This window comes from Rhinoraja longicauda, chromosome 4 (assembly GCF_053455715.1).
Source record: "Rhinoraja longicauda isolate Sanriku21f chromosome 4, sRhiLon1.1, whole genome shotgun sequence".
NCBI lineage: Eukaryota > Metazoa > Chordata > Chondrichthyes > Rajiformes > Arhynchobatidae > Rhinoraja > Rhinoraja longicauda.
The window spans coordinates 71,292,638-71,308,181 of record NC_135956.1 but is presented as its reverse complement, the minus strand read 5'-3'; the positions used below and the strand labels follow the sequence as shown (position 1 = coordinate 71,308,181).

The window sequence follows — 15,544 nt, the reverse complement described above, 5'->3', positions numbered from 1 at the left end:
ATTTCCATCTATTGGACAGTCTCTCACTGAACAACCCAAATATGTAACATATAAATTTAATATGTATTTTCCACGTTAATAGGGGGAATAACACATTTATATGGCGTCTTTCTCATTTCAAGGCGCTCAACGCCTTTATGAATTTGTAAAACTACTCTTGAAGCATAGCTTAGATTAGAGATATAGCATCGAAACAGGCCCATCGTCCCACCGAATCCACGCGAAACATTCACTCCAGTTCCATGTTATGCCACTTTCTCACCCACTCCCTACACAGTAGGAGTAACCTACAGATGACAGTTAACCTTTGGGGTGTGGGAGGACGCCGGAGCAGCCGAGGAACCCCGTGCGGCGACAGGGTGAACGTGCAAACTCCACACGGACAGCACCCGGGGCCAGGGTCGAACCGGAGTCTGGCACTGTGAGGAAGCAACTCTACGCGCTGCGCCTCTGCCGCCAATAGTTCAAGAGAGAGGGAGTCAAGTGTAGAATAGTCATATGTACCGAAACGGAACAATGGAATTCCTATTTAGTACAGTATGTTATTTATTGGAATTGCCACCGTCAATTTGAGCAGGGGTTTACAATCAGCAACCAGTTGGTTGAGGGCCCGGAGCAACGGCGACAGCATCCTTGCTCTTCCTCGGACATGCCAAGTGATCCTCTACGAGAACACACGGGGATCTGGTTTAATATCACGGACTAAAGAATGTGCCTAGGACGATCACTTCGCAGTGAGGGGTTCAGCCTGCCTGTTGTTCCCAGCTGTCAAGACTAGATTAGCCTTCATTTTCAAAGACAAGATCACTACCGCATTGAGCCAGTTCCGCAGCATGCAAGAAAGATGTTACTTTCCTATCTGGGCCTGAAAGCCAAACGACAACAGGTTAACAATTGTGAACATCACGGGTTTCGATGATGTTCAGGCAATGATCACCATGAATAGAATAAGAAAATAACTGTAGATGCTGGTCCAAATCGAAGGTATTTATTCACAAAATTCTGGAGTAACTCAGCAGGTCAGGCAGCATCTCAGGAGAGAAGGAATGGGTGACGTTTCTGGTCGAGACCCTTCTTCAGACTGATGTCGGGGGGCGGGACAAAGGAAGGATATAGGTGGAGAAAGGAAGATAGAGGGAGAACTGGGAAGGGGGAGGGGAAGAGAGGGACAGAGGAACTATCTAAAGACCATTAATAGAATGGAGTCACAAGAGTTCAGAAGTTCATGTTCATTAGTTCTAGGAGCAGAATTGGGCCATTCGGCCCCGTCAAGTCTACTCCGCCACTCAATCATAGCTAATCTATCTTTCCCTCTCTGTCCCATTCTCTTCCCTTCTCCCCATAACCCCTGGCAGCCAAACTAATCAAGAATTTATCAATCGCCACCTTAAAAATACCCAATGACTTGACCTCCACAACCGTCTGTGACAATGAATGCCACAGATTTACCACCCTCTGACTAAATAAATTCCTCCTCATCTCCTTCCTAAACGAAACGTCCTTCAATTCTGAGGCTGTGCCATCTGGTCCTAGACTCTCCCGCTAGTGGAAACATCCTCTTCACATCCACTCTATCCAGGCGTTTCATTATTCGATAAGTTTCAAATACCCCCCCCCCCCCCACCCCATCCTTCGGAAGACACTACAGCTGCTGGAGTCTTGAACACATGACAAAGGCTGAAGAAGGGTGTGAATCCGAAACGTCACCTATCCATGTTCTCCAGAGATGCTGCCTGACCTGCTGAGATACTCCAGCACTTTGTGCCTTTTAATGGACAGATGCTGTTTCGGGTGGACCCTCCGGAACGTTGAGACAATGAATGAACTGCAGATGCTGGTTCATGAAAAAAGACACAAAGTGCTGGAGTAACTCAGCGGGTCAGCCAGCATCCCCGGAGAAAAAGGATAGGTAACGTTTCGTGTCGGGGCCCTTCTTCTGAAGAAAAGTCCCGACCCGGAACTTTACTGATCTATGCTCTCCAGAGATGCTGTCGAAGTCGCTGAGTTACTCCAGCGCTTTGTGTCTTTCTTCCGAACGTTGAATCAGCCTGAAGATGGGATCCGACCCTCAAGACGTCTGTGCATTTCCTTCCGCAGATCTGCCTGACCCGCTGAGTTCCGCCAGCATTTTGTTTTAAGAATGAAATCGTTGCGCTAAAGTCGAATATCTAGAGTACGCTCGGGAAATTGCGCAGAGCTCCCTAATAAGTCTGCATCCCTAAAACGTTGCGAATGTTGCTGGGATCACAGTGCTGCCAGGTATCAACTAGACCCATTAGATGTGTACAGATTTGTAATTATATTCAATATCCAATTATATCGACGTTTCACATTGTAGTCTGCAAATGGAAAATAAAACGTAGATCAATACTTGAAATGAGTTATTTTGGAATTGCACCCGTGTTAATGCACAGCTCTCAACTGGTTTCTAAAACTTGTTCAAATGAACGTGCATCCAAAATTTACACGAAATAAGACCCTCAAGTGTGGACCGTGGTTTAATTCTTGAATGTGACACACTATATTCTTTTGAACTTCTACAGGTTGGGAACATATTGACTGGTTGCATCACGGCCTGGTTCGGCAACTCGAACGCCCAGGAGCGAAAAAGCTTGCAAAAAGGGGTGAACGCTGCCCACTCCATCCCGTGTACCGACCACCCCACCACCGAAGTAATCTATAGAAAGCGCTGCCTCGTAAAGGTAGCCAACGTCATCAGAGGCCCACATCATCAAACCACCGCGCTCTCATTTCACTCCTGCCATCGGGAAGAAGGTATAGGAACTTTAAAACTGGAACGTCCAGGTTCAGGAGCAGCTTCTTCCCAACAACCATCGGGCTATTAAACATTACGAACCCCAACTAAAGGATGAGAGGAGGTATTATCGAAACGTATAAGATTATTAAGGGGTTGGACACGTTAGAGGCAGGAAACATGTTCCCAATGTTGGGGGAGTCCAGAACAAGGGGCCACAGTTTAGGAATAAGGGGTAGGCCATTTAGAACTGAGATGAGGAAAAACTTTTTCTGTCAGAAAGTTGTGAATCTGTGGAATTCTCTGCCTCAGAAGGCAGTGGAGGCCAATTCTCTGAATGCATTCAAGAGAGAGCTGGATAGAGCTCTTAAGGATAGCGGAGTCAGGGGGTATGTGGAGAAGGCAGGAACGGGGTACTGATTGAGAATGATCAGCCATGATCACATTGAATGGCGGTGCTGGCTCGAAGGACCGAATGGCCTCCTCCTGCACCTATTGTCTATTGTCTAAACCCTGCTTAAACCAGCATCTGCAGTTCCTTCCTACGCTATATATTGAACTTCATTTTGTTGTTTATTATGGTGTCTGCTGTGTACTGTGTTTACATATCTGCCGTGCTGCTGTAAGTAGGAATTTAATTGTTCCGTTTCGGGACATGTGATTATAAAGCACTCTTGACTCTTGACTCCCAAGTTGTAAGAGGATCGGCAGCGCTGGACGTGAGCGAGAGGGAGCACATTCACTCTCGCTCGCCCCGTGACCCGTGAGATATTTGGCCCCACTTCAGTTTCTCCTACAAGAACCACAGGTCACGTCGAAAGGTTGGGAAGCAAACTTAAGTCTGAAGGTTGTTTGGATCAACCGTGCCCTTACAACCCGGTGCTGATTGGTTGACCCGCCTACTTATTTCTAAATTTAAGAGGGAAATAAACAAGTGTTAATTTCCCAGAATTAAAAAACGGCGTAGTTGAGAAATGGGATCCATGGGCTTGCTGCTGACAGTAATGGCTTATTGGTGGTGACGGACAGTTTAATGTCCTCTGCACCCGAAATCCACTCGGACAAGGATTAGCCAATATCACAAAATTATTTCGCTCACAGCTATTCGCGTGAGTAAGATTCACTTCAGCTTCAGAAGTCGCCAGTCCTCTTTGCAAAAGCTTTACACACTCCCCCGCAATCAAGTTACATGTAACGGGTTCTCCGGTTTCTCCGTCCCCCGCCAAATAGAAGAGCGGTCTTGTGAAGCCCTCTTCAAAGCGCCAACACTTGGAAAAAGATGCATCATTCTCTTTGACGTAAAGAGAATTAAAGAGAGTTCACATTAAATCTGCTTTTATCGGCGCTGTATTGGAAGGCGAATTGGAAGGTTAATCGGATGTTTATTCTTTCACTCGGCTGCTTTAGAAATGGGACAATTAAGTTGGGTTGCACAAACACAAGTTCAGAACATTTCAAAGGGTCGAACATGACATTTAAACGTAAGATCCTGCCTTCACGAAGTCAAAGCCACTTGCCTAGGCCACAAATAATATGCAGTCACTCCCTCTATCTGGAACTCAATTGCACTATTTTAATAAAGTCTACCAAGTCAAACGTCAATACTGTATACTTTTAAGTAACGGGACATTGTCACAACTAAGATTAATGCACCCGCTGATTAATTGCAGAATAAATAATGAATAATACAGAATAAATAAACTAAAGTTGTGGCTTTCCACAGACTGTGTTTGATTGTTAAGGTATGTGTTTGAGGACTACGATTAAACTAAATACAGCAGTCAGCTCCAAAGTATCAAACCTTTCCCGCGTCTTAGTTTACTTTGATTGCTAGGAATCTATTAGTTTATATTTTGAGTTTATATTAGTTTTCTTTTAATGATTCAATCTCTATAGGCAATTACACTTACAAAAGAACTCTCGCTCAATGAAAGAGGAATCGGCGGCAATCTGGTTTTGTGAGAACGGTCCCCAGTTTTTGCACTACGTGTAGAAATAGTGGCGGTGTCATGAAATTGGCGAAACCATCATCGGCATCCACGATATATGTTCATCAAAAACAGTTACAGATAACCATTCTGCCTCTCCACATCTCACCTCTTCCCGAAAATCCTCATCCACCTCCACCCCCTTTGACGGGACAGTAGTTGAATTAGATTTAAATCAATTATTTCTTAATCGATACCGTTTGGACTGCAATAATTTGCAGTAAAATATATTGGAAAAGCTTCGGCATGACGGTCAACGTATTCGTGCATTAATCAAGATATTGTAAATATAAGGATGTTTTAATCTGATCTGTCCTGAATGTCCCCCCCCCTTTTTTTATCGGCAGAGGGGAGAGAATAGCGAAGATAAATAATGAGATAGAGAAAGTGAAGGCGAATGACATTAACCAGAATCATATATTTAAGGTAAAATGCATTTGGGAACTCAAAACGTTGCATTGCTCCCAGACTTTTTAAACACTCGTTGTGCTCGCTGGCGGGTGGGACTGATGTTGAGAACAATCTATCAAAACAATGATAAAAACTGACGAATCGTATTTTGAACTCCAATGTTTCGTTAAAAATACTATCACAATTTATGGCCCGCTTGATTTATTTCGTCCGTTTATTGCTAATGCGGTCTTCAGTTAACTCGGCTGACCTGAGTTTTCTGAACTAGCACATTGCACGAGTTGTTTTACAAACTTTTCCAAAGATGCATCTCGTTCCCTCTGTGGCAATATCCAAACTTCTTCCTGAAAAGTAACCCCGTTTACAGCACGAAAGAAGTCACCGGGCCCCTCCGTAAGATTTGGGTAGAAACCTTGGATATTAAAATATCACTCACGTATTTAAGATTGTTGCTACTCAACCAGGGAAACTGTCAGTGTGTAATGATTACATTATAATGTAATTCCACGATACTGAAGTACATTGACAGCCAAACATAATATGTCGCCATTAATACCACAGTCACAAGTTATTAGACTGACCCTGGCGACCCAATAAATAAAATCAAGGTCATTTATTTCACGGAGATTGCATCACTTTTGTTGAGTTTATGATATTACTTTGCAAAATAAAAGTGGGTGATTTAAACACCTACAATGATTGCAAGGACATTTTAATCCAATCATTGGTTTAAAAAAAGACTAATCCTTACGATGATTATGCTATTATACGTTTCATTACACGTCGAGGTGTGGTTTTAAAAGGTTTGATGACATTCTGATGTCGCATGGTTCTGCCGCCCCTCCTCCCCTAGGAAAATTAAATATTATAGGAAATGCAATGTCAAGGACGTTTCGAAAGAAAATGGTCTCTGTGTTTTGTTTTACATGGAGAATTGGAAATTGAAGGGCGTTCTTTATACGAACAAATGTATATTTTCGATACAAAATTAGATAACTTTCCTCAACAAGAACTGGGTGGGGAAGGGTGGAGGGAATCAACCCAGTTATACGTTCAGGAATCAGATATGAATAAAGGGATTTTAATGGAGACAAATATCTTATTGTCACATTACCATTTCCCTCGTTGGCTACAACTTGAGTGCGGGATCTTGTGTTCTGAAATGACTCACGCATTTTATTAGGTTAAGATCCTGTTTTAAATGGAGCGCACCAGTCTGTGATATAAGGGATTAATTTCTGTAGATTTAAATTGGGAATGTCCGGATGGATCTTCTGCGCTAGCGTACAACCCCAAGTCACTGCAGTCAACTCCCCTTCGCCATCTGTTTACCATGTTGCCCACTGACAATGTAATTGCTGTGACTTGTCCTCAAATGATAAACGCCAGGCACATTATACACAAGTTTCCCTTTCCATGTTTCTTCTGTGACGTTGAAGTCATCTCGCTAAAGGTTTGTGGCAGCTTTGCGACGTGGCATGTTGTAGTTCTGGCGAATAGGCTCGGTCTGTGGGATAAACCACCCTCAAAATGTTTCATCGATTCCCCCACTTTTGTGACATTTGGAGCACTGCGGTTGATTTTATGGCGCGTGAATTGTAAATAGTTCTAACCATTGACTCCACTTGCTTGACGGCGCAACCTTCTTGCCTTCTTGACAACGCTGCGACATTGGTATTTCAGTGCCAATTTTTTTTAACACCGCTGCATTCACAACGATGGCCCCGCGCTTTCTCACCGCACTAAAATGAGCTAATACCATTAATATTTCAGAAATATGAGACAGCTCTTACGTTTCCTAAAATTCACTTCAAACTATTTTAGAAATCTGCTTATACTTTTTATCGAATATTTGAACGTAGTTTACATTGATTGCTTGCAGAGAATTGGTTAATTTACAATTGCGATAAAACCGTTGGTACATTTCAAAATTCTAGCTACAATTTCCGATCACGTTATTTGTCTTAATTCAGATTATGTTTCTGATAACCTATTTTATTTAACGGATTAGAATATTAATCTATATATCCCATCTTCTAAAAACATATGTCAAAGATATTGGGCATCCGATGTTTAAAAATTATATCTTGGTTTGATCTTCTTTGCAAATCACAAGGACAAATTGCAATCCAATGTACGTGCGGGTTTCGGGACAAATTGTCGATATGTTCTACCAAATCAAATGCAAGGAAAGGAATACTTTGCACAATTCATCACAACTGTAATGTTATTCATTTATTTTCTATTTGACCTCTGCCCAGAGAAAAATATAGGGCACAAATGATACAAGAGAACGAGTCGTTTCCTTTTCTCTGCCATTGCAAATTATGGATTTTGATCGGTCTGGCGTTTTCACCTCGTCACTTAAAATGCCAAGTGTTGGCGGTTATGATTCTATGGCATAAGACTGACAAATCTATCTTAAGCACATACTCATGTTTCATATATGTAGAATGTACGACGTGTAATTCTTAAATCCTAGCATAGTTCCGAACACGGCCTCTCTGCTCCACGGCTCCGCCGCCTACATTTACAAGGTTCAATTTAAAGGTTCAAGTCTATTTCTTATCATGGGATCAAAACAGTACTGTTGATTCCACGATCCCCTTTATATATAAGGGTCTGGACCCGAAACGTCACCCATTCCTTCTCTTCAGAGATGTCCCGCTGAGTTGCTCCAGCTTTTTGTGTCTATCCGCTTTATGTTTTACTTTTTTTAAAGGCAGTAGCTTTAAATTGTGTGTGCGTGTGAGCAATACACGTATCTATGCCTCGGTGTGCACGATTGTCTTGGGATTACTTATGTTAAACTTTAAAGTTTTGTGATACCGGGATGCAATCATACCACCTTAATATCTCAGATCCGAATGCCGCCTTCCACACCATCCACCCATTTAGATCCAAAAGGAACATAAAACAACCCAGGGATAAAAACAAAGGGGTCAGGCTGCATTCCAATTCAAACAACGCCACTATCCAAATGTTTTGCGGAATTATTCCTAAAGTGCAAATAATTATTTCCTTTAACAATTAAAATTTAGGACACGTTGGCCCCATTAAAAGCCTCGCAGTAATGCTGTTAGTAATGCCTCTTCGGGGAAAAAATATCAAGCTTATTGTTCATAATAGCTTACAAACAGGCTCTCTACAAAGCCAGATATACAATTTGTACATTGAGCCCCCGATTTAATAATTGGACTAAAATTACGTTAATTGGAATAGGATACAATAACCTTGCCGGGCGCGGGTGAAGATTACAGTCACAAGGGGCAACATCCTTGTAAAATGGCTCCTTCAATCAACCATAACATGTGAACAAGGCCGTTATCATATCATATATATACAGCCGGAAACAGTCCTTTTCGGCCCACCAAGTCCGTGCCGCCCAGCGATCCCCGTACATTAACACTATCCTACACCCACTAGGGACAATTTTTACATTTACCCAGCCAATTAACCTACATGTTATGTTACAAGAATAAGCCTTTCGATATTTTAGGATGAAGACGGGAAGACCGTTTGAGGACAGAGAGGAAAATGAAAAGTATTTATATTATTCAGCCACGAACAAATATTAATTATTGTCTGATAGACGACGGGTGATGTTTCGGGTCGAGACCCTTCATCAGTCTGAGAGTCAGGGTATCTCCCTCTCCCCTGACTCAGTCTGAAGAAGGGTCTCGACCCGAAATGTCACTCATTCCTTCTATCCAGAGTTGCTGCCTGTCCCGCTGAGTTACGCCGGCATTTTGTGTCTATCTTCGGTGTGAACCAGCATCTGCAGTTCGCTCCTACACATCAATTATTGCCTCTTCAAATTATTGGTGAAAGCGCCCGGTCTCAACAACATGAAGGTCTGAAGAAGGATCCCGGTCCAAAACGTCACCCAGAGATGCTGCTAGACCCGCTGAGTTACTCCAGTGCTTTGTGTTTATCTTTGGTGTAAACCAGCATCTGCAGTTCTTTGTTTCAACATATAACCAACGATGACTCCAAATCGCAGTTCCATACCCAATCAGCCAACATTGCCTCAGCAAAATGTTCTGTGCTCACTGAAAGGGATAAACGTACCCTTTAGGTCAACATCCCCAGCATTTAGGCCGCAATCACAATTAATACAACGAGTCACTACTTCCCTGATGAATGATGAACTTACCTCCCAAATCAGCGCATGGTGTGAGAATGCATCTTGCGATCACAGCAACAACTCACTGCAGCTACTGCGCCACCCTCTTCCTGCACACAACCCACCAAAGACAACAGGTGTTTCCCAACCACCTGTAGACTTGTGAAGGTTGTGACATAACCTTTCACCTATTTTATAGGCTGCCCTCGGACCCTTTGAGTAGAGTGAACACTTTAACTGGAGAGCGCGGGTCATCAAATAGTTAACGTAACATTTTAGGGATATTGTATACACAGTAATTTAAACAGCGAACACTACTGTTTTGATTTCGGGATAGGAAGTGATTTATGAAGAACTTGAACGCTCCAAAGTATAAAGAACCTCTTTTTCTCTACTCAATCTCGTACCCTTCAAACCAATTATGGTATCATGTCCCCAAAGCCGAACATATTTACATTATAACTTCTGCAAGAGGTTGCCCCTTAGAGAAAGTTGATTTTTCCATTTACTCCTTTCATGTGAAGCCATCTCGGTGTAAATATTCCCAACAGTCCCAGTCCTTATATGATCTGCAGAAACTGCGGTTAGTCGGCTGTTACAACAACGGTCCCATGTACATAAAACCACAAAGAACTATTAATATGTGAAAGGAAGGGAAGAGGTAATTGTGGTCGGAGATTTGTGTGGATGTTAAACTAATCAGAGCAGTGGGGCCGAACGGGTGTTTTGTAAAATATATAAAAGTTCAAGCTAAAATGTAGGCATTTAGATTTACATACATTAATTATGATCGTGCATTTATTTAAACAAGTGAACTCTAACATTAAAGCAATTTCTTAATCAAAATATACTTGTGATATCAAAATGGGCTGATTTAACGTTGACCACATGCGGCCTAGGTAGCAATCAATCCTAACATCTGATTGAAAATCGGATTCGTAAAGAAATTACAATAAAATGAGGGGCATTCAGTACTCCAAATGAAACTTAATCATAAAGTAGTCAAGGTATCAAGGCCTTACAAATAGAAAATGCAAATTTGGCAATGGAAGAGGGATATAGTGGATATTGTTTTTCTTGGAACCCCGACAATGAAGTTGGGAGCTGTTTGTCCAGGTGTTCGCGTTTGTGGGGGTTTTTTTTCAATGATCTTCGGCCTACAATAGTAAAACTAAGGTTTGAAATAAAGCTTCTTTCATTAACCCCAGCCTCCAGCACAGAAGTCGGACTGTAAGAGTAAATTGCATTCTCCCACGTTATTACCCCAGCCCGTGAAACATTTGGGGAGAAAATAAGAAGACGGCTGAAATGAATTTGCTGGTCTGCAGTTTAGAGCATTTCCAGCAAATACCGAATAAACCCGAATCGGGGATTAAAACACGGGACAAGTTCGCGGTGGCTGATATGTAGTTGATTTGTAATCTATTTTGAGGACTGCGGAATGCATGAATAAAAGAACATTTCTTTCTGAATCCAGACTCAAGTGTTCGTAAAGGAAACGCGTCTTCAAATTACCAGTGAAGTCGACGCGTTCTTCCCAATAAATTCCCAACAAATTACGTCCTAACAACTACGTGGCTGGTTTGAGAAGGCGGTTCGCTGCGACCAATCCTGAATGAGAAGTTTTGATCGTAAGAGAAAAAAAATGTATCCCGTCCCAATGGAATGTATTGAGTGAGAGATGAAATGCGTTATTATTCCAAAAAATCATTTCAAAATAAGCGACCTGTTCTCATTTTAAAACGTCGCAGTTTGGTATATGGGCAAAAAATGTGTTCATTTTAATTTAGATTCTGTTTTGTTTTGACAACAAACTTTCACCCGACGGAAAGAAAAACAAAAATAAATAAATGATAAAAGAAATTTATTTTTTTATTATTCACATGCTTTCCATTTTTTCTCCGTTGCGGATTGGAAAATATAACAGTAAAAAAAAACATTTTATATACACATTTCTGAAAGCTCTGTTTCGAACCGTAATATGTATAAAACAATTGAATTACGTGAGTGCGGTTATTGTTTGTACTTTTTTGGGGCGGGGGCTATTTATTTATTTATTCATTTATTTTTTTTGTACAGGTATTCACAGCAAATTCAAGTAAGGCGGAGTGGCTTGGCTGTCGACTCGCTCAATATTCTGCCCGCGGTGTATGGGTTAGGCTATGTCGCCGCAGGTCACAGTTGCGCCGGAACACTTTGCCGCACTGCTCGCAATTGTAAGGCTTGATGTCTGTATGGGTAAGAAGGTGAGTTTTCAGGTTACTTCTTTGATTAAAGGTTCTTCCGCACGTGGGACATTTGTGAGGAGATTCCTGTTCAGATTTGAAGTAAGCAAAGGATTAATTCCTCTTCCTCAAAATTTCTTCCCCAAACCATTCTGAACTCCCGTGTTACAGTGTTGGCTGCACCCACGCAGCCAACAATCGTGCTTGGCATATTTAAGTTTACTTTTCGTTTTAAGGTAGGTCATTAAACTGTTCATTGGAAGATCGCTGCCTTAAAAAAAAGCCTAAACTGATCAGACATGAACGACTGATTTAATATATTTCCCAAGAATGAATTGACTCATAATAACTAGAGTCCCAACGCTACCGCGCATCCATTGAAATCACCCACAAAACTTCCCCTGTGATTTGTCACACTTTTATTCTTTATACTTAATGGAGTTTAAATGAGAACATAGAACATTAGAAGAGTACAGCACGGGAACGGGCCCTTCGGCCCACAATGCTTGTGCCAAACATGATGCCAAGTTTAACTCATCTGCTTGTATATGATCCACATCTCTCTATTCCCTGCACTTCCATATGCCTGTCTGAAAGACTCTTAAACGCCATGATAGTATCCGCCTCCACTACCACCACGCAATGCGTTCCAGGCCCCAAATTGTATGGAAACTTGCTGCGACCTTACCTGCATATGTAACGTTTTGTGCACTGCTAAAGTCCTTGACTGACAAAATCCTTTCCCACACTCCTGGCACTTGAAAGGTTTTTCTTTGGAATGAATATATCTGCAAATCAACGCAGTGGTATTTCTCAGTAACGAGTCCATATAAACACACGCGCGCGCACACACACACACACACACACACACACCGAATACAATGACTGCGTCCTTCAGAAAGGATGTGAGGAGGAATAACGTTAGGCAGAGGATGGTAAATCTGTGGAATTCTGTGTTATATATTTTTATAGAGATTGATAGGTTTTTGATTAGTAAGGGTGTCAAGGGTTACGCGGAGAAGGCAGCAGAATGGGGTTGAGAGGGAAAGATAGACCAGTAGTGATTGAATGGCGGAGAAGGTTCGGTGGGCTGAATGGCCTCATTTTGCACCTCTGACTTCTGAACGTATGAAGAACACGCACACACACACACGCACACGCACACACACACACCACACACACACACACACACACACACACACACACACACACACACACACACACACACACACACACACACCATGGCCTGTTAAATTATATGTCGATCACATTCGCTGTGTTTTGAATTTGCTCTTGGCGATTAGTTAATGGTTCTCGGGCTTCCTGTAGTTCCTATTCTGACCACCCTCAGGATGCGCGGGGGTTGCGCCAGGCGCGCACACAGCTCCCCCTTCCGCCGGACAAGCGCCGCGCCGCGTTGCCAATTCGCCAGCACTGCGGGCCCAGCCCAGGGAACGCCGTTTCAGGCAGGGAAGAAGGGTGAGGTTGGAGGGAATTGAGGCGCGAAACGTTCACGAATGCCTACATTTCTGAGACGCACCAAAAACACAGGACTACCAAATGCAAATGAAAAGCAAAACCAAAATTGGAAACATTGTGTCACAAAAAAAATGCATCGGAATATAATTGAAAGTTAGGATAAATTAAAAAGGGAAATAAAATCCCATTTATGAGAACCGCCTTCTCACTGACCTCTGCCGTTCAGCAGAGATCTCCGTGAAATCCCGTGTACAGTCTTAAACAAATTTCCATTAATATTTCCACACGCTAAATATGATAGCAACCCATTTGCTTGTCTATTTGGAGACACATATTAGTGCAGAAACTGGTATCTTGAGCAAAACACAAAGTGCCGGAGGAACTGCGGGAAGACAGGTACGTGGATACGGAAGGTTTAGCGGGATATGGCTCCAGTGTGGGCAAGTGGGTCTATCTTAGATGAGACATCTTGTTTAGCATGGACGAATAGGGCCGAATGGCCCGTTTCCGTGCTGTATTACTCGATTACTCTAAAACAGCGGGTCAGGCAGCATCTCTGGAGGAGCGTCAAGTGGAAGAGAACCCGTTATGATTTGTGAAAGGGCATGTGTTGGAGTAACTCAGCAGGTCAGACAAGGTCTCTGGAGAACTTGGACAGGTAACATTTCGCGTCAAAGTCTAAAGAAGGGTCTTGACCCTAAACGTTGCCTGTTCATGTTCTCCAAAGATGTTGCCTGACCTACTGAGTTGCTCCAGCACTTTGTGTCCTTTTGCATATTAACCAGCATCTGCTGTTCCTTGTTTCTATACGTTGTGATGTGCTCAACTATTTATTGGACACCGACCAATGCGTTTAAAGTTGACAGGTCGATTAGCCATAGTTCAAGTGCCCCCTGTGGTGGATATGGGCATGGAGCGGTGACCCACCTGTGGTGGATATGGGCATGGAGCGGTGACTCACCTGTGGTGGATATGGGCAAGGAGCGGTGACCCACCTGTGGTGGATATGGGCATGGAGCGGTGACCCACCTGTGGTGGATATGGGCATGGAGCGGTGACCCACCTGTGGTGGATATGGGCATGGAGCGGTGACTCACCTGTGGTGGATATGGGCATGGAGCGGTGACCCACCTGTGGTGGATATGGGCATGGAGCGGTGACCCACCTGTGATGGATATGGGCATGGAGCGGTGACTCACCTGTGGTCCCGCAGGTGGTCTTGTCTTCTGAATGCCTTGTGGCAGATATCACAAGTGTAAGGTCTCTCGTCCGTGTGGGTCCTCTCGTGTATGAGGAGATTGTAAGATTTGGTAAAATGCCGCCCGCAGAATTTGCAGATGAACTCTTTTTTGGTCTTGGACGGTAGTCTCCCCCTGGAAGGTTTCCTGTCCAGGGTCAGTTTCCCCACTTCCCCGTGCGATGCTGCTATGCCGGGACTCAGCTTGGGAAAGTCTCCGGGCTTTGGCGGGTCTTCCTGAGTGGCCGCCAGAGCCAAGTTGGCAAAGTCAAAGCGGGGCCGGTCCTTCTGCAGGGAGGGGATGATGTGAGCGACTGTCCCTTGTTTCGGGTGGAAGACATGCGTGCTGAAAGGCAGCGCTGGAAACGGGAAGCGTCCGTCCATAAACCGCTGAGCGGCCGCCATCTCAGTGAAGGTAGACCTGGCGATTCCGTGCAAGTGCGGGTAGCCGAGTGTCCACTGGTTCATGTGCATGGTTTGAACCGTGCCAAGTCCGTACAGACCCTGAAGATGATCCACGGCCGAAGGAAACGTGTTCACAGCTTGCAAGAAGGAATAGTTGGTCAACTGCAGCGGGGGATGAAGGGGGATTGGGGCAGGCAAAGTCTTGCTTCCCATTTCGGTGGAAGGGTGTGCACTCCGGGAGCAGGGGGGCTGGGCAAGAGCACCCGCCGACGTCTGCAAAAGACAGAAAGAGAAATCATTCAGACTTTCAGCGAACTGGCCCAAAGGACCGCAAGAGAACATAAATTGTCTGAAGAAGGGTCTCCACCCGAAACGTCACCCATTCCTTTCTCACCAGAGATGCTGCCTGTCCCGCTGACATTTGCGTCAGTCTTAAGCCATATACGGTTTAAATCGAGTCATGGAGTCACAGAAACAGGCCCTTCGGCCCTACTAGTCCATGCCGCCCAAGATAGACAATAGTCAATAGAGAATAGGTGCAGGAGTAGGCCATTCGGCCCCTCGAGCTAGCACCGCTATTCAATGTGATCATGGCTGATCATTCTCAATCAGTACCCCGTTCCTACCTTCTCCCCATACCCCCTGACTCCGCTATCCTTAAGAGCTCTATCTAGCTCTCTCATGAATGCATTCGGAAATTGGCCTCCACTGCCTTCTGAGGCCCCATACAACAGTCTCACCTGTCCGCGTTTGACCCATATCCCTCTAACCCTTTCCTATCCATGCACCTGCCCAAGTGTCTTCTAAATGCTGTTTTTGTACCTGCCCCAACCACCTCCCCTGGCAACTCTTTCCATACACCTACCACCCTCCGAGTGAGAATGTTGCCCCTCAGGTCCCTATTAAATCTCGCCCCTC

General features: G+C 43.9%; 1 protein-coding gene across 2 annotated transcripts in view; it reads right to left on the bottom strand.

Moving 5' to 3' along the window:
• Positions 1-11,168: 11,168 nt before the first annotated feature.
• osr2 (odd-skipped related transciption factor 2) overlaps positions 11,169-15,544 on the bottom strand; it is a 39,276-nt gene continuing 34,900 nt past the window's right edge. The window contains exons 3-5 of one of the 2 annotated variants that reach the window (XM_078398676.1): positions 14,184-14,899; positions 12,194-12,293; positions 11,169-11,592 (exon numbers count right to left, since the gene is read on the bottom strand). In XM_078398676.1, coding sequence (XP_078254802.1) covers positions 11,410-11,592; positions 12,194-12,293; positions 14,184-14,899 — 999 coding nt within the window. In that variant the 3' untranslated portion in view covers positions 11,169-11,409. The remainder of the gene's footprint in view (positions 11,593-12,193; positions 12,294-14,183; positions 14,900-15,544) is intronic. The other variant, XM_078398677.1, reaches the window with a different exon arrangement.